Source organism: Physella acuta, unplaced genomic scaffold (genome assembly GCF_028476545.2).
Source record: "Physella acuta isolate Inbredline_101_S28 unplaced genomic scaffold, ASM2847654v3 ptg001328l, whole genome shotgun sequence".
Lineage (NCBI taxonomy): Eukaryota > Metazoa > Mollusca > Gastropoda > Physidae > Physella > Physella acuta.
This window is the reverse complement of record NW_026732843.1, coordinates 648,356-672,074: the sequence shown is the minus strand read 5'-3', so window position 1 is coordinate 672,074 and position 23,719 is coordinate 648,356. Positions and strand designations below refer to the sequence as shown.

General features: G+C 33.4%; 3 protein-coding genes across 3 annotated transcripts in view; 1 reads left to right on the top strand and 2 right to left on the bottom strand.

Moving 5' to 3' along the window:
* LOC131958447 (ragulator complex protein LAMTOR5-like) overlaps nt 1-23,719 on the bottom strand; it is a 182,498-nt gene that overhangs the window by 5,790 nt on the left and 152,989 nt on the right. Inside the window, exon 2 of the mRNA XM_059323504.1 lies at nt 2,123-2,221. Within this exon, the coding sequence (XP_059179487.1) occupies nt 2,123-2,157 (35 nt within the window). The 5' untranslated portion in view covers nt 2,158-2,221. The remainder of the gene's footprint in view (nt 1-2,122; nt 2,222-23,719) is intronic.
* Nucleotides 3,694-16,985, top strand: LOC131958440 (guanine nucleotide-binding protein-like 3 homolog). The gene is made up of 17 exons (XM_059323482.1): nt 3,694-3,858; nt 11,365-11,417; nt 11,553-11,607; nt 12,756-12,838; nt 13,081-13,209; nt 13,303-13,392; nt 13,604-13,739; nt 13,828-13,931; nt 14,048-14,186; nt 14,311-14,398; nt 14,783-14,894; nt 15,012-15,077; nt 15,274-15,416; nt 15,784-15,923; nt 16,173-16,351; nt 16,545-16,749; nt 16,847-16,985. The coding sequence occupies exons 1-17, from the start codon at nt 3,846-3,848 to the stop codon at nt 16,936-16,938; spliced, it is 1,827 nt and encodes a 608-aa protein (XP_059179465.1). The 5' UTR covers nt 3,694-3,845; the 3' UTR covers nt 16,939-16,985.
* Nucleotides 17,303-23,712, bottom strand: LOC131958442 (mannose-1-phosphate guanyltransferase beta). Its single transcript, XM_059323490.1, has 10 exons — nt 23,555-23,712; nt 20,766-20,942; nt 20,361-20,441; nt 20,184-20,232; nt 19,801-19,943; nt 19,561-19,719; nt 19,375-19,453; nt 19,161-19,288; nt 18,733-18,915; nt 17,303-18,525 (listed from the first exon to the last, which is right to left on the bottom strand). Exons 2-10 carry the CDS (start codon nt 20,892-20,894, stop codon nt 18,394-18,396), a joined length of 1,083 nt encoding a protein of 360 aa, XP_059179473.1. The 5' UTR covers nt 20,895-20,942; nt 23,555-23,712; the 3' UTR covers nt 17,303-18,393.

Below are 23,719 nucleotides of genomic sequence, written 5' to 3'. Positions count from 1 at the left end.
TCTAACTGATGAAAAGAAAAACCTGAAATGAAAATAGTGAACATTCAAACAATAAGAAACAAGTTAATTAAAAAAGTCTAGTGACATTTATGCGCAATTTCCTTATGTTATCTAAAAATAGCTCTGACGTAAATTGCTGGGGTGCGTTCAAGCTAGAAGAACGATCGGTTTGTAGGTGTTTATGTAATTTTAAAATTTGTGACCGAACGAGAGGATATTTTTGAAAACTTTCTTCGGCAATATTGTTCTAAATTATGGCAGGAATCGATTGGTACATGTTTCAAGTCGCTAAGTGGTCTGGTTGCCGAGATATGGGCCAAAAACTGCATTTTTTCGAGGTTTTTTGGCTTTTCCGGGAAATACATGAAAGAAACCCGGAATTTTTATGGCCTATGCTTCTCGTAACTTGTTTAACATAATTGCTTTTGGAACTAGTCATCGATATTGCTTCGTTGAGGAGGAGATACGACTTAAAGCCCGGACACACATTCATCCATACATTCATCCATCCATTCCCAGAAATGACGAGTTAATAAACGCAATTCTCCAGAATGGAAATTGCGCTAAAAACTCTAACTATATAGTAATAGTAAGATCAAATAAACATTAGAAAAAAAAAACGTGATTTAAAACATGGATACAAGTTGCATCTCACAATGCTTCTAGAATTAATAAAGTTGTTTCTTAGGACATTCAGTTTTTAAAGAGCAGAATGTAAAAAAAAAAAAATGCTTTGTTATACGGACTATACAACAAGACAATCATATTTAATTACATTTTCATACGAATAGAAATGAAAGGGAAGCTACTATAAATAACATTTTCTTAAGATGGCTGCTGTTTTTAATAGCAAATTTACTATCTCGAACAGGGTTGATAAAAATTAATTTCAGGATATTTAAATTGATTTAACCATAAATTGTGATCTATTATTCAATTATTTATAATATTTTACCAAAATATACGAAAATATACTCATATTTAATGACATATTCATTATTGCACTCTCTCCTACATTACTAGTTTTGGCCGAATTTACGACGCTAAACTAAGATTTTACCAGGTAGGCCTATCTAATATCTAGAGGAGTTTACACTTTTCGGACACACACCAAAAATTACGTAGGAGCGAACACTTCGTCGGTTTTTGGCTCATAGAAACTTTAATTAGCATGTCTCACGCGAAACCACGGCGCCTGCACGTAAACTGTTCATTTATGAACACTTCCGTGTCAAGTACTTCCGTTTCCTTTCTCAAGAATTATTTTTAGAAATTTTTTAACGTTGCATGGTACGCACATTTCTATTTTTACACCAGCCGGATGAAGTGACCTAGGGTTGGACTTAGGGGCAAAACTTGAACCAATCAATGCTTAGCTAAAAGGTTACACTATAAATAGCTTCTATATATGTATGGAACATCGTAAATGTCAAGGTTAATGGGTTTTTTTTGTGCTTGAACAATAAAAAAGGGGTGTTCGCTAACTTATTTGGCCTTACATGGGAGCGGACAGCAACACTAAAATATTACTAAATAAGAATTTAGAGCATAAAACGGGCTGGTTATTGAAGGGAAAGGGTCAAAATAAGGTCAAGAAGGCAGTAGAATGCGAAAGAGGAGGGGGAATCATGTGACCTGGCTGGCTTAGCAGCGTACTGCGCGAGCCGCAATGGCTGAATGGGATGAACTTTGGGAGTGTGGGAAAAAGGTTTTATACTATTAAAATTACCTCACAAACAATCAATAACACAATATACATGCATATAATATATGTTTTTATTCATTAAATTGACTTTAAATTATTCTAAATGAACAAAAAGTGCTATGTCCGATGACGGGTAAAGGTGTCCGAACACATGTAAAACTGTATTACATGTGTTCGAACACACGTTAAGACCCCCCAGTCACTATAACAAGAATAGCTTAAGTTCTATGCGTATGAATACAAAATGACACACACATTATTAAAGTAGAATGGTTGCGGATAGATATGATACTTTTTTTTTTGTTTTCTATGTTAAGCGGTTACTGAATGAGACCGCATGGAATTTTTACGTTGCGTTTTTTCGCTATGTGTGTCCGAAAAGTGTAAGCTCCTCTATAGAATAAGAAATTGACATACGCTTCTTCCAGCTGCTTTTCTAAGGATTTTTCCATGTCGAAGACGAATTGATGGCCTGACTGCCCACTGGACTCGTTTCCTTATCGTTTGTTTACACTTAAGTCACACGATAAAATTATGACACAGGAAGCTGCTGTAGTAACTCTTACTTAAAATCAACACAATAGTTAGACCAAATGACAAGAAATAAAGAAAAATAAAAGTGTATCAATTCAAACTTGCCCAGATCTAGAAAAAACTGCACCCTACCTTATCACGTATTATATTACTAATAAGACTAATCGGCACTGACGACCATTGACCAAATTACCCACTTAACATAATTTCGACTGAAGGGTGAAAAAAACTTTCGCGACGATGTGCCCCGCAGACTGGGTATCTTTCAGCTATAATTCTTCGAAGGGGGGGGGGAGGGGGGAGGGGACATTTAATACTGCTGGAGGTGAGGTGGGGGCTTAAATTTTCAAAAGGACACTGGTTTTAGTATTTTTTCTTCTATTTTGTCCCGAGGTGGTGAAATCTGATGTAGGTTAATGTATGACGTAGAGACTAGTTTTACGTGTAGCACCTTAAATTAATGTTTAATGGGGACCGAAAATGGCTAAAGTATATATTTTCCAAATGAATTATACTTTTTTTCGGGGGTGGAGGGGGGGGGTGGCGGCCGTGTTCCAGGTGTCTGACCCTCTCTACAAATGCTTGAAATAAACAGCCTAGGCAGCCGGTGCATTGGGGTGGGGGGGTGGGGGATCTTGCTATAATTTGTTACAAATGGCTCTTGTAAGTTATAAGGGGCAGTGTTTCTTCCAGACTTTTTTCTCCGGGGGGGGGGGGGGCACTTGATATTTTCGGGGGAAGAGGTCAACATTTTCCGGGGGGGGGGCGGACACTGGTAAAAGTATATGTTTTCTATATAAATTTCATTCGTTCGGTAGGGGGGGGGAGAGTTTCTTCCAGGCATCTCTTCGAAAAAATTTTACCGCCCCCCCCCCCCGAACGAAATGAAATGTATATAATTTATATAGAAAATATATACTTTTAACAGTGTCCGCTTCCCCGAAGAAAGTCTACCGCCCACCCCCCCCCCCCCCCCCCCCGAAAATTTCAAGTGCCCCCCTGGAGAAAAAAGTCTGGAAGAAACACTGGGGGGGGGGCGGGGCGGTAGAATTTCAATGCCCCACCGAAGAGATGTCTGGAATAAACTCTGGTAAGGGGTGCATAGATAGCTTGGGAAGGGGTCTAGTTTTTTTATGACGACAGTTTGGTTCTGGATGACTCCATATTGTTATCTCAATTCAAATATAAATTAGAACCATAATATTTGTAAATTATAAGTTACACTTATTCCAATCAGTTGATTTTATTGATCAGAAAAATACAAGAGGGGGGCACTATTCAAGCTTTAACAGATAGTTTTAGGGTTCTAAACTAATCTCTGTAGTATGAAATGTACGTCTTTTTGTATTATGACTGCCTTTTACACAAGTCGGTGCTTTTTTGGTCTAACAACTTTTGCTGTATTTTGGTAGTTAGAGAATGTTTTCGAACAATTCTAAAATCCGAACCGGAAAATAAACGACATAGATCTAGCTATTTAGCCTAACACATGTGTTACTGAAAACTGAAATATTTTGTAAATCTACTACCGCACAGTTCTAAATTATAGATCTAGATCTCTAGATCTCTATCTAGATCAAGATCCAAATTATAATTATATTTAAAAATGGTTAAAATAAGTAAGTAGAGATGTTCAGTTTAATAATTTCACTCAATACAGAGTCTGGACTCTGCATCATTATCTTTTTTTTTTTTTTATGCCGTGCCGTTCTCTCACCGTGAGTCTGAGTTAGTTATGAGTCATTATGAGAAGATGACCAGATTATTAATTTACTCTTGCGAACAAAGTACATTAGTTCATTTAGAATAGTTGGTAAAATCACGATAAAGTAGGCATTTTGGTAAATTTTGCCTAATTATCTCAGAATGATAAAACACACATAATATAGCTAGTCTCATAACGCGAGTTGAATTACCTCCCCTGACCCGCTTTTTTATGGCCACTTTCTAGTTCGTTTTTTTCTATCGCGTCTCGGCACTGTTGCTAAAAATAGCATTCGCGCAATACCATACGGGTAAATCTGTTTGGCGTCTGCTACACGTGATAGATCGTTGAATGGCCGACAAGCTGATATAAAAATTATTGCGACCGGATGCGATTTTCGTGGAAATTGAGCTAGATTTAGCAAAAGACAGCTATATTTGTGTAAAATATTATTATTTATACTTCTACTTACACAGATATTTTGATAACTGCAGTTCAGCCGTCCATTTTTCTTTTAAAATGTATCTTTAGAATTTCTGTACCTTTTGGCAATCGGTCAGGAGCATTTGCGCACTAAACCCACCCCCCTACGGCAGTTCCGATTTTTTCCCCAGTGAACTCGTACTGACCTCCCACATAGCTAAGATAGTACATTGATACTGATGGGAAAGCCTCTAAATCTGTATTCCTACTAGAGATCTAGAAATAAATCTAGATCGTGGAGTTTTTATAATGACTTTTAAATTGAATGTCTCCAGTTTAAGATATTTTTTTTTCAAAACATAGCTACTTTTAGTACTATATTTAAGTATTTCAAACCCTTTAGGTAGTTTTTTCTTTAACTTAGACCTAGATCTAGTGATTAGATATCTATATTTTGTACTTATAACTTGCAGGCATATTAAAATAATAATAAAACAGTTTGCTTGATAACTTCATTAGGTCATTTCATAAACACAAATGTTATAAACATATAAAAAAATCACAAAACCATAGGTAATATCTGAATTCTGTAGCCTACCTTACATTTAGGCTAATACTGAATTAAAAAGAAATTACATTAAGGTTTGAAATTAATACAACTTGTAATTAAGAAAGAAAGCTTCAATTCCAAATACTACAAGATGTAATAACAAACAATGAAACAAATTCAAAGCTTTTTTCAACCCATTTATTCGAAAAGATTTTTATTTTTTCCGATATTGACCAAAATAAGTTTTTAAAGCTTAGGCCTAATGTTTTTACAAACATAACTCAATTTTATTAGGCCCCTGTAAACATTAATTAAGATTCCTCTGTAGACAAAGCAATCTATTTGGCAGATGAAGTAGAGTTCATCTTTCTTGACCTCGGCATATGAAGTGATTGTCCGTGTGGTCAGCGATATTCACAGCCGCCTTTACTTTTTACCTTTAATTTCCCCAATGTATATCAGGTACCCATCAGAAATGGATGGACTCTAATTGAATTTTTTTAAACAAACATTTTGATATAGGCCTAGATCAATAATCTATAACATTCCAAACAACATCTGTTCTGTAGAATTTACCTTTCTGCTTCCAAATGCGGTATTTTCCAATTGAAAATTCATCATAAAACATACAATAAATTATATAAATGGCATTTTATAAATTTATATAAACTATTTACTTTCACCTTGGTGTAAAAAAAATGTAGGTATAAGCAAACTGATTTCAATAGTAAGAAAGAATCATGTCTTTTCTTGCTTACTAGCTTTAAAACAAGTGAATTTGACTTTTTACCTGCGTTTTTGGTCGCGTTTCTATATATTTTATTTGCGACACTAAAAAAATTATATTTAATCAACCGATTATGCTAAATTAATAAAATTGGTACTGTTGGATTGCATTTTTAAAGCTCTACAATTATATGCTATTCTTTTTATAATTTGAAGAAAATTGAATTTTTATGAGACTAACTACATAATATTGAAGGCCATAAACTGCCATTTAATAAACCACTAAATTTATCACTGTAGGCCCAGTAGTTTTTTTTTTATGAATTTTTAAAGTTGTATGTTAAGCAGCTTATATTTTATTGTAAAGTTGCAAAATACTTGGTGTCCTTCTTTGAGTTCATATAGCGTTGTTATTTTTTAACATGTAATGATAAAACTTTGCATATTGATACTAGAGAGTGCAGGCAACAGGAATATGCAATTGAAATAAAGATCAGTAAAGGGAAAACCAAAAATAATTAAGACTAATTAAGGGTCATGGCGTTTTTATATAGAGAGCAACGTTAGTCTATTGTCAAACTGCACAACTCTGTTGTTAATAAAGATATATTGATAATACTTTGCATATTGGTGCTAGGGAGTACAGGCAACAGGAATATGCAAGTGAAATACAGCTTAATTAAAAGGAAAACAACTAATAATTAACTTAATAAAGCCCAATTAAGGAGTGCGGTGCCGTTCTACTATGATTGCCACAAGTCACTTTTCATACTGAATATCTATGTTGCTATCGATGATACAAAGATAAAACTTAGCACATAGATGCTTAAGGATGTTGGGAATAGAAATTTACAAGTCAAAAAAATGCTAGGAGAAAAAGACAATCACATTTAATAAAGTCTAATTAATGGGGGTGGCACTGAAATCTTGTATCAATAATACCTGTGTATTATACTCATACTGGAATATGATATGGTTAGGATTATGTTGAAATATCTAAATATTAGTAGCATTAGTTATAGGCTACTTTTAATAAGTAGCCAAGGATGGTTAATCAATAGACAGCCTACAGAAACTAGATGAGATGTGTCGCAACCGAAGGATAGACAGCTGCCTTATTTGCTGATCTGAACCTACTGTTTAAAAAAAATTACTGTTGCTTAGTTTAAGTTATAAAATTAAGTCACATTGTTCAAAGTGTTACTGTTTCTGTTTTCTTTTTGACTTTTAAAAAAATGTATCTATCACTGTTGCTTTAGATTACATTATTAAAGTGAAGTGTTAATGTTTCTATTTTATCTTTGACTTCATTTATTTTACTTTCCATGCCTCTATAGATCTAGTAGTATATTTTAGCTATTATTAAATTTTAAAGATAATATACTATAATCTGAGAAATGACCAATTTAATCTTTGTAATTATTTTCTTAATCAGTTTTTCCTGAAACGGGGTAACTAAAGTTTAGACATCATCCATAAGTAATTTTACAACATAATTATATATTTAAGCTTGATGCAATAAATATTAGTTCTATTAGATTCTTATAAGCAATTGCTCATTAAAATACATAGATCTAAATCTATTCTATAGGGGCCTAATATTTATAAGGGCCTATTTATTACTATTTAAAATTTTAATTAGGCCTATTATTATTACCCAATTGAAAATGACTAATATGGAAGATTATTAATGAATGGGACTATTAATTCCATTGCTTTAAATTTTATTTAATCCATAAAAAACATTCTATAAGCTAAAATCTTGCCAATTCAATGAATAGTGTTAAACAGTAATATCAAATGTGCGATTTTTTATATTTCATGCATATGGTCTATGGACCGTCATAAAAATTTAAACTCGGCCGTCATTATTAAAATTGCGTAGATCCCCTTCACTTCACGCAAGAAGCAATATCTGGTTATAAAGAGCTAAAAAGCCCCATAAAACCAACATTTCCACCCATCAAAATAGTTTGGCATTACTTATTTACTAGATCTAGTTTCCTGAACTTATCTCTTTTTTAAATGCCGAAATTTGGTTCTATCGATAATAGGTAACCTCGCGGCCCCTATCGCCCTGTTAAAAAATTGTGTCAGCGGGACCCCCCCCCCCAAGATTTACCAATGCTTTTTAAGCATGTTCCAATGAAAAGAACTCTATGAAACTGTTATTTTTGTTCTTGAGAATGGTTAGGATGCTCATTACAACTAATGTCTAGCTTATTATACTTTACTTTCTTGCTAAAATTAATACTAATTGAAAGAAGTCGGTTACTGCGTTTAATGAGACGTGCTCGCTAAGATACCTCGATAAAATTGGGATCGATATGTTAAAATGTAACTAATAGTTTTCCATACAAACATAGAATATAAAAACAGCCCACTTTGACGTATCGAATACATTAATTTATCGATTCTCTCATGATAACTAAGCACTTGGATGGAAAATGGCCGAAATTACAAAAGTTGGCTTGAAAAATTTCGGATGTGGCCAGATTAAACAAAATGGCGGACATCGAAATGCCTACGATAAAGTGTCCTTTATTATTGTGGAATTGTACATCAGTAAAAAACAGTAAAAAAAAAGGGGTGTTCGTGGGATTTGGCCTTGGTAATCTATCATTTTGGGTAGGCCTAGAGTAAAGTTCCACGCGCGGTTAAAACACCGGTGCGATCATCGCCTGTTTATCGCTTCGTACAATATTTGTTTTGATGTTTTATACGAAACTACCGATATCTGCTGTAAACCTGTCCATTTCTGAATATATCCAGGTCAAATTCTTTTGTTTTTCTCCTTCTGGAAGTCGAGTTTTTAAATTTTAAAGTTTCGAGGTATGACGTCGTAGGCGGTTCTAGTTCCCCCTATGAAAAACACTAGGTCCCGGATGAGATGAATAAAACCAACCAATCAAAGCTTTTTATAACTAGGTTAACTATAAATAGCTTCTACAATATATGCGGGACACTGTACATACGATAGATAAGGCTAATAAAGCAACCTGATAGGTAAATAGGGGTGGCCGCAGCTTGGGTGTCGATTACGGTGGTTTCACATCGCTGCGTAACCAACGACTTGAGCTAGACTAGCCTAGTTCTAGATGCTCTATATTTCAAACTAAGCCTAGAATCTGTATACTTTCTATTTTTTTCTGCTGTTTTAAATTATTTCGATCATCTACTTCTTCTAAATCTAGTTTGTGTCTCTACATACAAGCATATCTAAGCAAATGTTACGTTATGTCTTTTAGTGGTTGTTACGTCCCTTTGTTATGATTATTATAGTTGCGTCCCTTGAGTCATCACTGGGTCAACTTTTAATGTCTTTAATTAATTTAATTAACATGTTTTTAATTATTATTTTTGCAATCTATTAATTAATAATACAATCAACAACACGTTTAAGTGTGTAAAATATTTATTTCAATTATTAAAATTGGATCAAAATGTATACAATACGCTCGTTGGCAAGCAGGTTCTTGCGTACGCAGGCAAAAAAAAAGGGAAAAAAAATATCGCAAGGAGGGACGTCACTAAAACATGAATATCTTAAATACTATGCGTAGGAATACAAAATGACTCATACATATTACAGTATAATGGCAGCGGAGTAATACAGTGCTTTCGGTTTGTTTCTGTGTGAAACGGTTATAAAATAGCGCCCGATGAAAATCGGGAATTTGGAATTTTCCGCTATGTGTGACCGCGCGTGGAACTTTACTCTATATAAAATCGCCCGCGGCTATAAATGAAATAATGTACGAAAACATTACCTCATTGTCAAGGCTTTAATAGAAGTATATTGTCATATGTTTGTGTCAAATATCATAACCAGATCAAAACTCTATTTAATAAAATCCGCAAAATATAGATTGAGGAAATGTAGTGTTGTCCATAAATGACATGACAATTTATTATATAAACTCATCCAACTCTCTGCCTTCTTCTTCATCTTAAAGGTTTGTTTCATGCATGGTAGAAAATGAATTATAGATGGTCTGTTCATAGCCAGTGTTTGATGTCAATACTAAACCTCTATTTGTGTTTCAATAATTTCCTATATCATAGGCTTCCAATTTTTAAAATGCTTCCAACTTTAAATCTAACTAGAATACCCGTCATCCGTTGGATAACTGTGGGTTTCGGGGGTCATCCATCAAAAAACATCACGTCTGTCACTCAGAGGCATAGCGACCCTTCCCGGCGCCCGGGGACAAAGTTTTCGATTTGAACCCCCCCCTCAAACTTTTGATGTGCACCCCCCCCCCCCCCCCCCCACTCAAACTTTCGATTTGAACCCCCTCAACCTATCAATTTATTTTTCCAAACCATTTTGGCGCCCCAACATATGTCCCCCCCCCCGCCCCCCCCCTTCCCCCCTCCACCTCCCCACCCCCCGCCTCCCCTTCCCCCCCCCCCCCCCCCCGCCTCCCCACCCCCCGCCTCCCCTCCCCTACCGTCCCGTCCCCCTCCTCGGTACGCTACTGCAGTGTCACTTATCGTCACAAAAAACAGACCCCACATTCAAATATATGTTTTTTATCTTTTAAAAACACCGATTTCGGACTATCCCTTCATAAACTGACGTCACAGGTGACCTACTCAACTCTACTTCACCTACCCAGTGTCCTGCCAAGTCTCAGACAACATGTTTTTATCGTTTAAAAAACAATTCCAGCCGAGCATGTATCTGACCACACTATCCTTTCATATGCTTAGGACAAAGAAACAGATGAACTCTACTTCACCTGCCCTGTATCTTGCCAAGTTCAGATAGGCAACGTTATCATTCACATCTAAAAAAAAAAAAATTGAAAAAAAAAAATTTCATTGACACATTGGTCTAGAACCCGTGCCTCCTGCATGAGAGCTGACTACGCTACCATTTTAGCTATTTACTCGTGACGTCACAAGTGAATTTTTATACTATACTATGTGTCTCCTTATGCAACTTGATTTACGCGTATAGATTCTAGATCTAAAAATAAGTCTAGTAGTACTAACTTTCAAATTAAATTTTATCTTAAATAAGCCAAACAAAGATTTATATAAAATAATTAAGGCCTGAAATAGATTCTAGATGTAGAATTTACATTAAGTCTAGATCTAGAATTTACATTGAATCTAGTGACCTACATCTAGGCTAGATCTAGATCTAGGCTAGATTCATAAATTTCCTTCGATAGCTGATCTTTAGATCTAGAGAAATTTATCGTAAAACTAAATGAAAAAGATAGTTGAAAATTGATATAAGTGTTGGAACGTAATAAATACAGCAAACGGACGTATTGTTTAAGTTATAGCCGGCAGAAAATTAGCTTTGTAACGCGTTAAACTTTTGAATGGGCCACAAAGTCTATGATGGAGTCCGCCATTTTTATCGTACCAAAAAGTTAACATATCAAGGGACGTCACTATCCCCACAAAGTTTATTCAAAGTATTAACATTTTTTAAAAAATACGGTTAATTTACTATGAATAAATCAATAAATTAATTAACGTCTTTAAATAAATTTGTGATTAACAGTCTGTCTGCATTAAAAAATTATTCTCTACCTACATACTATTTTACAGCTATCCAGATTGAGTCGAACATATCACAATAGTTGATCAGGCAAACAAACAAACAAACAAAAAAACAAACAAAAAAATAAATATTCAAACATGTAAACAAACTTGACTTTTAGTAGTATATAGATACTCATGTGTATTTTTTTTCTACAGCCAAAAAAAGTAAGCGTCAGTCCACCAAACACAGAGTTAAGGTTGAAAGAAAGGTACTGTCTTACTAAAACTGATATTTGTTTTAATATTGTTTTTCTGTGTTATAAAGATTAAACTGAAAAGTATAGGTCTAGAAAAAAGCTTCTACAAATGTTATAGTTTTTTAATTCAAAGATTTTTTCATCCAGGTTAGAGAACATAAAAGAAAATTAAGGAAAGAGGAGAAGCTAAATCCGAAGAAGGGTGAGTACTCTACTGGATTTGTAATAACCATTTGAGCCCTTAGCTCCTGACCCTGAAATACATGTTCCACTGGGCTCTTGAGGAAAATGTACTCACAAAAGACTCAATAAATAAACCGGGAGTGATCTCCCCTAAACTTTCTCGAATATTCTTATATAAAACAACAGGGGATGGGAACTCGGGATATAGTTATGATTTTTAATCAATTTTAAATACATAAACTTTTTAAAATAAAATAGAATCTCATAGAAAAAAGTATTGCACACCAAGCGAACGCCGAATAAAGATGTTCATAATGGTGCGCAATAATATTAGTACTTTATAAATTTAGATGCGTTTTTGAGAAATCGGAAATAGCGTAAATTAGTACTTCCCGTCAACGGAAATTACTCAAAATTTAACAGAAGGTAGAGAATTAGATCTTATACTTACATGTGAAATTTCATTTATCTATCTGAAATAGTACTCAAGTTATAGGCTTTTGAAAAATTCAAAGTAGGAAAAGTACCACTTCCGGTTATCGGAAATCGCTTAAAAGTTGATACGGATCTACGATTTTGATAAAATACTTATATATGAAATTTCATCAACCTAGCTGTAACGGTACTCAAGTTATCGTGTTTACACACAGACATACGGACAAGATTGCAAAATTATGTTCTTCCGTATCAGTGAGGTGTAAAACGTCGAGATTTGTAAAAATCTCGATTTTTTCTTTTTTTGCACGATTACAATACTTTCTCTATACTACGTATATACGAGAAAGTAAAAATGAAGACTATGAATATAAAAACAAGCTTGATTTTATTATTCTAATGAACATATGTACACATATTCATTGACAGTACTTCTGTTTAGTATACCTTCTGCCCAGAAGATAAACCCTTCTATTAGACAGTAAAGTATGGTCATAGATAGAATGCTGATTATTGGAGTTTAAAACCATTTTTTCATTGTAAAGTACAAATAATACACATGATATGGTCAAATGTAAGTTGTCACATAATGATAAATATGTCTGCTTGGGCACTGTGATTTAAGACACTGACAGAAAAAGCTGTATGGTGGGCTGAAAGGGTTAAAAAGTAAATGCTTTACCAATTATATTCATTTTGGAAATGTGGCAATGTATTTTTAAATTTTAACAGGCAAGAGAAAGGATCCTGGTATTCCAAATATTTTGCCATTTAGGGAAGAAGTTTTAAAAGAAGCCCAAGCTTATAAACACAAGGTTTGCAAAGAAATTAGTTGATGTTACTATAATGTTTTAATTAGTTAAAAGTCATCGCTTGATTCAATTATAAAAATCCTACATAAGTATTTTCAACTCTCAGTGTCTTGTATATTTAAAAACATTTAGTATTTTATCAATTATTATTAAAATATGTTCTCAGAAAAACTGTCATATTAGTTCTTCTGTAAAGTAGTCACCTAGTGTAAAAATTTGGCAATAATTTATGACTTGCATCCCAGCTAGAGCTAGAGAAAGAAAAGAAAAAAGTTGCACGGAAGAAGGCTAGAGAGAAGCTCCAAAACCAGAACAGAAATCTTGGTGACATAGTAAAAGATGCTGAGAAACGCCAAGCAGCGTATGACAGAAAGGTTTGTAGAGTTTGCAATTGCCCTAATAATTGAGACTGACTGTCAAGTTTTAGTTTCTTTATCAGGGATTTTTTTTAAATATTTTTTTTACAGAATCATGATGGTGGAAATCACGAAGAACTTACTAGTGCTAACAAGGTTATTGAAAATTCCAGAAAAACTTTCTACAAAGAGTTTAAAAAGGTTAGTTTACTGTCGCAAAAGTTTTTGCTGGTGAAGATGCTAAATGATAAATTTGATAAATACATTTTTTAGTTTGATAGCACTTGTTTAACAACACCTTTGCCCTATAATTGTGTGTGTGAGGGGGGTATGTTTTTATTATTTCTTCCTTACATTTTGCATAAATAAGTCTATGATTTCCGCATTGGTTTAAAAAGTTTTATAATATCAGGTCATTGATGCAGCTGATGTGATTCTGGAAGTGCTGGATGCCAGGGATCCACTTGGGAGTAGATGTCTTGAGGTAGAAGAGGCAGTCAGATCAGCACCGGGAAATAAAAGGCTTGTTTTAGTTTTAAACAAGATTGGTGAGTTAAATAAAGGAGTGTTCTAAAATCTAACTTTACTTTTATTAAAGAATTGTCATATTACTAACTAAACTTAATGTTTCTCCAGATCTTGTCCCAAAAGAAATAGTAGAGGCGTGGCTCAAACACCTCAGGAAAGAATTACCAGCTATTGCCTTCAAAGCTTCAACTCAACAACAGAGAGATCGTCTGGTAAGAACTGCTGTTTGTTTTGTTTTTTAAGTTTTACGTTGTATTGTAATTTTTAAGTATTCTTCTTCACACAAATATTATTTTTCATAAAGTTAATTGTTTTTGTCAATATGTAGACCCAGACAAAAGTTGACTATACTTTGGCTAGTGATGATCTCCTCAAGTCTAGTAACTGTCTCGGTGCTGATGTTTTAATGAAATTGTTGCGCAACTACTGCCGCAGTACAGAGATTGCAATAAATGTTGGAGTTGTTGGTAAGATGTGTTATATTTTCTATGGAAGTTTGGGTTGCTTGTCGATTGTGATACTTTCTCACATACTTAATTGTCATTTAGTTAAAAGTAACATGACTAAAATATAAAATTCTCTTTTTTAAAGGTTTTCCAAACACTGGTAAAAGCAGCATAATTAACAGCTTAAAAAGAGCAAAAGCATGTGAAGTTGGAGCTATTCCTGGTATTACTAGGTAAGTATGACTAAAAGATGATAATTTTGTTTATTTTTAATTCCCCTGCTATAGAATAGGGCACAAAACTAGTATGATGTGGATAGAATGTGATAGGCACTAAACTTATTTGCGGTACTATTGCTATTTATTCTATTCTACTTTAACAGAGTAGTAGTTGCCCACTCAGCTGTATGGGTTGGTCTATTCCATTTAATTCACAATAAAAATGTTGTTATACACAGCCTCTTTTTGAAAATCTTTTGCTTGTAATATTTCAACTATTAAATGTTCAAATATGGAAGCTGCAGATCTTAAATTTGTTTTAAAACTCTCAAAACCTTATGGTGATTGCTAGTATGAAGGTAAAAGGCCCTTGAGATAATTGAGTTGTAAATATTACAGAACCATGCAAACAGTTCACCTGGACAAGCACATAAAGTTGTTAGATAGTCCTGGTGTTGTCATGGTCAACAGTCCTTCAGATGTTGCCGCAGTCTTAAGAAATGTTGTCAAGGTTAGTTTGCTTCTTTGAAGACACTTATAGATGAAAATCTATTTTTATGAAAAGAACTGTTTTTTCCTGGTGTAGGACCACAAATTATGAACTTTTTCATTTTCCTGATCTTTTTAGCTTGAGTCTCTAGACGATCCTATTCCATGTGTAGAAGCAATTTTATCTAGGTGTCAAAAGATACAGGTATTTTCTCTTAAATAGTATTAATACAAGTAGATTACATAATTTTTCATTGATCTCAATTCCATTGATTTAAAAAATGTTAAGAATGTTAGTTAGGTTACTAAGTTACTTTTCCTCAAAATGTAACATTAACAGATTTCTTTTTTTATCTTCTTTATCTCCCATGTCACTTTTACCTTGAATCCCCCTTATCCAGATGAAGTTACACTACAATATTCCAGACTACAGTGATGCCAATGAGTTTCTCACTTTGTTAGCTAAAAGAATGGGAAAACTTAAGAAGGGTGGAATCCCAGATGTCAACAGAGCAGCTAGGGGAATGCTGCAAGACTGGAACAGGTAACATACACATTGATGAACTATGTACAATTCACAGACTGTGTACAATTCACATACTGTGTACAATTCACATACCATGTACAATTCATATTGACAAACAGCAGCAGGCAAAATAAACATTGACAAACTGCTTATGGGTAAATTACACATGGTCAAACTGCATAGGTATATTTGTTTTAAAAATGACTGCTGTAATTCTACTTAATAGTGAAGAAAATCTGGGTGGACTAACCCTTCAAAATTTGTCAAAAGATGAATGTCATTTTTGTCTCTATTTGACATGGAGATTCCAATAGTGTTTAATATTTCTGGTATCAAAATGTTGGCTTTGTTGTTGAAGCTCTCACCTCTGTATTTGTCCAACCAGTGGGAAGATCACCTACTACACAGCTCCACCTGAACAGATGGATGAGGGTGCTAGTCACATTGAAGCAAAAATTGTCACGGAGTGGGGCAAGGAGTTTAACATAGATGATTTGGTTGTGGAGGAGACTAAGATGTTGGCAGGTGAGTTATCTTTTCCTTGCCCATATGTAAGGACAGCCTAATGAGTTAGTAGAACTGTGTGGGAATGTTTCTCTGGGTTTTTAAGAGAGGGAGGCTAGACATCACTAGTTTTCAGCTGATTTACTGTAAAAAAAACAACTCAAGGAACAACATCACCTGTAATATATGAAGGATAAAATACGTTGTTGAATTGAAAGTTTAGAAAATATGATAATTAAATTTATTTAAAATATTTGTTTTAATTTTCAGCTCTTCACCAAAAGAATGAACAAGCCATGTTGGTATCATCAGTTGGTCCACTCAAAGTTGTCATGGACGAAAAAGATTTAGAGGAGGCAAATAATAATGAAATGGAAGATTTGGATAAGGAAGATGATGAAGAGGATGATATTGAAGATATGGAAGAGGATGAAAAGGAACATCAAGAAGTGAGAATTTTTTTTTCACTCATTTGTTTTTTGGTTGAATGATGAGTCACAGATTTAAAAAAAAATTGTATCAACTGGAGGGTGGGGGAGATTAGGAGACACTGTGCTGGACCACTTGTTTTAATCTAGACATCTGTATCAGTGTAGAAAAAAGATGTATTATTTATACTTAGTCATTTGTTTATGCATCTAGTTAAAAGGAGTAACGATATCAGCTGGCAAGCAAAAAGAAACCAAGAAAACACAACCCTTGGGCAAACACAAGCCTCTAAGCACAACTGGTGTCAAACCTAGAGGACCTCCTAAAAAGTTAGAACTAGAGAAATTTGGTGGTCTAACTACCAAAAAGGGTAAAAAGTTGGCAGAAAAGAAGGAAAAAAAGCGAAGAAAGCGAGCGGGTACGTAATTTCAAACTTCTGGTAGAAAAATGTATTTTTTATTGTTGCTTTTTGTGATCTACGCAAAATATAACTGATTTAATTGTTCCTTCAACAGATGCAGTGGCTGGGAAGTTGTCAAATGCTCTAGAGTCAGCGCTAGAAGGACTTGGTGCTCCAGAATATAGCTTTGATCAAGATTTTTCTTAGGCTACATTAAAACAAAATAAATACCAAAGTTTTGTTGAATTAATTATAATGCAAAGATTTGTTTTATAAAACCTTGTAATTTATTACAATTTCAAGCTCCCACATGAAATAAATAAAAATTGTTATAATTTATATTTACATAAACAGTAGAAAAAAATACTTGTGAAGTACTTCATGTTGAAGCTTCCTTAAAAACCAATTGATAAAGTAAACAACCTGATTCTGTGTCAACAAACACCTGACCACCCTAACTGGAGATGAAGCAGGGCTGCCTACTTGGGCAATAGACTGTATTTTGAAATTTCCAAGTTTTATTTGATTAATCAATACCAAATTGATAGGTTTTTTTTTTTTGTTTGGGGGGGGGGGGGGGGGGGTTAGTCAACTAATTATCTTCATTTCTTGTTTTAAGAAAAAGAGCATGCATATTGTGACTTATCATTACACTAATAAATTTGGTGATAGTTAACATTGGATGTCTATTGATAAAACTTAAAATTCTATGCAAGAATCAATGCCATTATTACCTACAAAATTTGTTGGTGTAGGCAGCCCTGTTTTAGTAGTAGTAAAATGATATGTCAAAAGACTCAAGTTTAACACATTACCAAGAAGCACATATTTCTAATACACATTAGTAAAGTAATGATATAATACACACTATTTTTCAGTAAAGTAACCTAATATTATACAATACTTTTCAATAGCTAAGCCAAAAGACTCAAGTTTAATACATTACTAAGATACACATTGTTCTTATAATAACTAGTTCCAACATTTGAACTGATGAAATGATGGTTTCCTGGAATGTGTATAACATACATTATGAGCTCATTTCTTCCTCACCTTCTGACATGGCTTGAGAGTTGTTTGTTGTTAACACTTCTCAATACACTCAGAACATTATGGTATGAACACTGTAAGTATAAGCCGTGGCATATGCTTCCACATGTCAATGCTTGGGATGTGAATGCTTTCCTTAAGCAGGATTTCAAAAACTTAGTAACATTAATCAGCAGCAGTAGAATGCTACAAACAAATAATTGCATATTAAAAAGATTACAGAATACATCTTAAAAGACGGTAAAAATTTGTCAACCATAAGTAGCATTTAATTAAATGCATACTTTTTGTCAAATATGTACACTATTTCAATATCAAACTGATGCTATTTCATTCAACCATGAAAACAAATTTAAGCATACAATACAGACCAAAATTCAGTCTCCATACCATAGGTATGATATATTAATTAAAATTGTTAAAAATATGTTCTGAATGATGATTTAAAATTTTGTCATAGTAAGATTTTCACACCATGATAAATGCTGGTAGCTTCTTAACATGAGTCCCACTATAAAATGACCTTTATGTATCTGGCAGGTATTATGAAGTTTACAGAGAAAAAAATGTGTATAATATTACTAAGTGGTACAGAAAATGAACTTAATAAATTTACATAATGATTTGTGGGTCAGGAACAGACTCTGCTATAGACTTGTGAGGTAAGATTCTACCACCATTGATGTACAGCTCATCTTTTACAATAACATCTTCACCCAAAACTGATACATTCTCCATTCGTACCTGGAAAAAAAACAGTGAAGTTATCACAACTCACATTAAAATAATTCAAACAAAAAACAATTTTGGTCTATAATTTTTGATTTAAAACTAGCAATCGAGACACTATTTTATAGTGAAGCTTATTTTTTGGATAAATTTAAAGTACATTTCAGTCCGATTAACGAAGAGAAACAAGAAGTAGAAGTAATGAGCACAAAAGATAATTACCCAATTCCCAACCACACATCGCCAGCCTATGATACAAGACTCAAGCCAAGAGTGAGACTTGATATGAGCTTCCCTGAGTACAGTACAGCGCTTGATACAGACACCATCTTCAATTGTTACATTGGGACCTATTGTAACATTGGGTCCTATCCTACAGTTGTTGCCAATTTTTGCACTTGGGTCCTGTCAGTCAAATTAAGTTCAGTGTTATAAAATACTGATGAGGCATAAATAATAAGCTGTAAACATAGGCTAGGTACATAAAGTTTTCTGTGATAAGCTTATCAGAATTTTGTAGGGAAAGGTGCATATGATTACAATAAGGACAACCAATTTACTAGCTCAACAAAAAGTTGACTGTGATAAGCTTACAAAAAGAACACAACCAGTTTACTAGCTAAACAAAAAGTCGACTGAAGTAAGCTTACAATAAGAACATTGCCAACAATGCCTGGACCCTGATGTAATTTCTCTGGATGTTTAAACTTCAGTGACGTCAAGTACATACACATTCCTGTTAGAAAGTCCTTAGGTTGGCCCACGTCCATCCAGAAACCTGACGGTAAATTAAAATTATTTTTTTTTGTTATGAAACCCATATCTAAAATGTGCATATGTACTTTCATTCAAGCCGATTGTTACCTTGCAGCTCCATGGCAAATAAGTGTCCATCTTGAGCCATGTCTGGGAAGACTTCCTTTTCTATAGAAGTTGGTTGAAGCTGTAACACAATATTTAATGAATAAAAACAGGTAAAGAAATTTAGTATAATTTTAGATGTAAGTAAAACATTTTAGTTAGGGTTATAAAATAAGGGAAAATACCAACCTTTATTCTCTTCAACATTGATGGACTGAAGATATACATGCCAGCATTAATTTTATTGGAAACATATTCTTGTGGTTTTTCAACAAATCTTTGTATCTGTCCATTTTCTGCATTATAAATCACAACACCATATTTGGACGGCTCGTCTACTTTTGTAACCTTAGAAAGAATCAACATCATTAAGAACAATTGTTTAAATTTAAAGGAACAATACTTTAAAAATTGAATGCTTTTTCTTACCACAATAGTTCCTTCTTTCCCATGGTTCTTATGAAACAACAACATATCTTTGAATGGAAAGTCACATATAATATCACTGTTGAGCACAAAAAATGGATCATCATCTTGAGATAGAATATCTCTGGCTAAAGCTAATGGACCAGCTGAAACAAAAATAAAGTTTTTAGCCAATAAAATAAGTAAGCGAAAAATTCAAGTAGTAAGAAAATGAATAATTATTAAGTTTAAGTAAGTAATTAAAAAAAATATATCAATAATCTACCTAACTATAGAAAAAAAAGTTAAACTTTTCCAAGGTGTTACCAGTTATTAACAATGGTCTGAAAGATGATAGAGCTCATACATAACTGACATTGATGGTTTTGTTTATTGATTATATGTACCTGTGCCCAAAGGTTCATTTTCCAATGAAATTGATATCTTTACACCAAGCTGAAAAAAAACAAGCAGTCTAAAGTTAGAAAATCAAAACATAAGAAAAAGCTCATAGTTCACAAAAAAAAAGTTGCGGCTCTATAAATGAACACCTGTTCTATACAGCAAGCTTCTCATTGACTCACCTGTTTTTGTAGGCTCTCCATTTCCTTCTCCATTTGTTCAGCCCTGTAGCTCACAGCAAGCACAATGTGTTTTACTCCCGCCTGAATAAACAAAACTATGTAACATGATCTTTCCATGACACTTTGTTGTTTGAGCAGTTACCTAATATAAAAAAACTGACTCTACCTACCCAGCAGTTAGAGAAACTAAACAAGGTTTTATAAATATACTTTTAAATACCTAAGAACAGAAAACACTTTGAATTACTCAGTTACCTTAAACTAACACATTTTGTAACTTTTTATATAGGCCAAAATATTATTTTGCATCCTTACCATTGGGAAAGTTGCACCACACACAACTTTTAATTAAGAGATTAATGAAATAAACAAGGGCTCTAATTTAAAGTCTAAAACAGCTCTTACATCAACTAAAGCTTCCAACTGATGAAACAGCATTGGCTTATTTCCAAACTCAACCAAAGGTTTGGGTATGCTGAGTGTTAAAGGACGGAGTCTTGTGCCGTAACCTCCAACAAGAATTAAGGCCTTCATGGTTTAGTCAGGTGAACTCTGATATTGCTCAATGGATATTAAGATGATCTAAAACAGAAAATACCACACATTTTACAAGTTTGAAAATAAATTTACAGCATAAGATATGTTTACCTTTATATTTGATTTCTCATTCAGTACTTTTCATACTAAATTATATGGCAGAGAACATCTAATACCTTGAACATAGTTCAATTTAACTCCCTCTCTCTTTCTCTATATATGTGAGTAATACCCTCCTGCCCCATAAATAAAATTTATTTGTGTTTAAACAGCAATTTATTTCTACAGATAGATTTGTTTTTGGCCTACAAATTTAGAAAGAAAAAGTCCTTTATAAAATGCTAAATAAATGCTAACATTCAATTTAAAAAAAAATTCTTTTTAAAATAAAAAAGTTTAATTTTTCTGATATCTCCCCCCCCCCCCCCCAATCTGTCTCTCATCTGAAGTAGAACTTTCTCTCTTCCAATGAGGAAAATGGCATCATTTATACTAATTTATTGATGTATTTTTCTTTTAAGAACAACAAATGACAAAATGTTTAGTTTTTGCTTGAAAAATGTTTACATTAGAAGAAGGTGGAGCCTTAAGACATCTTTTTAAGATTGTATTTCACGACCACTGTGGTGAAAAGAAGAGGATATTGTTGAACAGTATTATTATAACAGCAATTAAAATGATGATTCTGCTAATCATAAAATGGGTACATGGATGGGTGTTGCTTAAAGATTTACAAGTTTTTGTGCAATATTAGGCCTGATTATAAATTATAATAAGAATTTGGGAATGCAAATTATTAAAAGTTGAAAACATGTTCCCCACCTACTACTGAAGTAAAAAAATTGGATAGCCTACTGATTAAAAATTACTAATATATATATAGTTATTATATACTTATAGGCCTATCTTAAGGTAATCTATCGTTTTGGGTACGTAAAATCGCCCGCGGCTAGTAATGTACGAAAAAGTTACCTTACTGTCAAGGCTGTAATAGAAGTATATTGTGATATATTTGTGTCAAATATTATAGATAAATGAATAATAAACCTAAATCAATGGCTAAATATATCAATATATGCCAGAAATTAACTTTAAACAGCAGTGTTTGCGAGCAGGATTTCCTATATAAACAGCAGCCATTGGTAAAATAGAGTTGCCTTCCCCTGACTCGCGCTATAAGTTAACAAAGAAAGAACTTAAACAAGATGGCTGCTATAGTAAATGAGCGTGGTTGCATCTGTTGGAAACATCGCTAGTCTTCATTTATTATTGAAAAGTTTTAATTCAATTGTTTAAAAACAGGTACATAAATGAAACAAGGAAACATTTTTGTATTTTTCAAAACATAAATCCTCCTCAAAATGTGCAATAGTTATTAAAATTTAAGGAGTCACCTGGTTTTCACATTACAAGTTGCGGGCGATTTTACGTACCCAAAACGATAGATTACCTATCTTAATACTATCTATATTTAATATTAGATTTTCTTAGTAAATTTGAAATGTACTCAATTTTCAACTTAAACATGACAACTAAATAAAAAACGTCCATACTTTATCCACTAGGCACTAATTTTGGGAGTTGTTGCAAGTTTTAGACTAAATTATTGAATTTTAAATTTTTTGGTCACTCACAGCTATGGTATGAGGGATCCATCCATGACAACCTGCTTAAAAGCTGAAGGGTTTAACTTTTTAATTGACCGTGAAATAGATCTAATTTTTTTTTACAAGAGAGTTCCTAAAAGTAGAATTGGCCCGTCTATCGTCGGGATATATTTATAGAGGGAAAAAATTTAAGAGAATGTCATCAGAAAAGAATTTTAAAAAAGACAAGACAGAAGTGATGTTTGAATTCTTTTATTTCTTTAATTTTATAACATTTTTTATTGTACAAAAGAGCAAAATAAAAAACCATGCCAGGTAAACGTATCCATTCAAATAGCGGTCACGTGGTCAAAAAAAATAAAAAAATTTGGTTGTCATTTTTTGGACACATCTTATAAAAAAAAGTGTTGAAGATATTTGATTTATTTTTTCATAGAATGATAAAACTAATAATGCTTTACTTTGGAAATCAATTTTGTGAGAGGGAGATCTATATTTAAAAAGTTAAATTATTTTGAATGACACCGACTTTAAATTTAGCCTACATTCCCCAAAGCAATTTCTGAAAATGCTTTTCTGGCATATTTAGCCTTGCCACCTATAGCATGTTTTTATAACGTGAAAACCCGCCATTTTACTCGTGATAAACATTTTTAAAAGTAATTCTAAGAAGGTCTCTGGAACTAAGTCGAAAAACTCGCCGGAAGTCATGGTCCGATCCTTACGCCATGTTCTGGTTAGCAACCAAGGACGCTTTTAAGTTAGTGAGCCTCCCTATTTAATATTTATCTAGAATCCTAATCAATGATATAAAATTTTATAAATAGGGCCTAGATCTAGGTCTATATAATATAGATCTATATAGATCTAGAATCTAGCTAGACTTCTAGATCTAGAATCTAGTAACTAACAGACACTGACTGAGACAGGTGTAAAGCTCAGTGAGTAAACAAAACAGTTAGATTCAGATTACACTACAGTACAGTACACTTGAGTACACTATCACAGTATTATAATAAGTAGATCTACAAGTAGTCCGATTAAATTTACCTTTCTTTATGGTATGTTGTTATTCAATTAAATAATTCCATCATAGTTTAATTTAGTTTAATGAGGGACAAAAACAAATTGATGATGTAACAGTAACAATTAGATCTAGCTACAAGTTGAATGAAGAATGCCACGTTCAGACCGCACCCATCAATAACTTCCGGG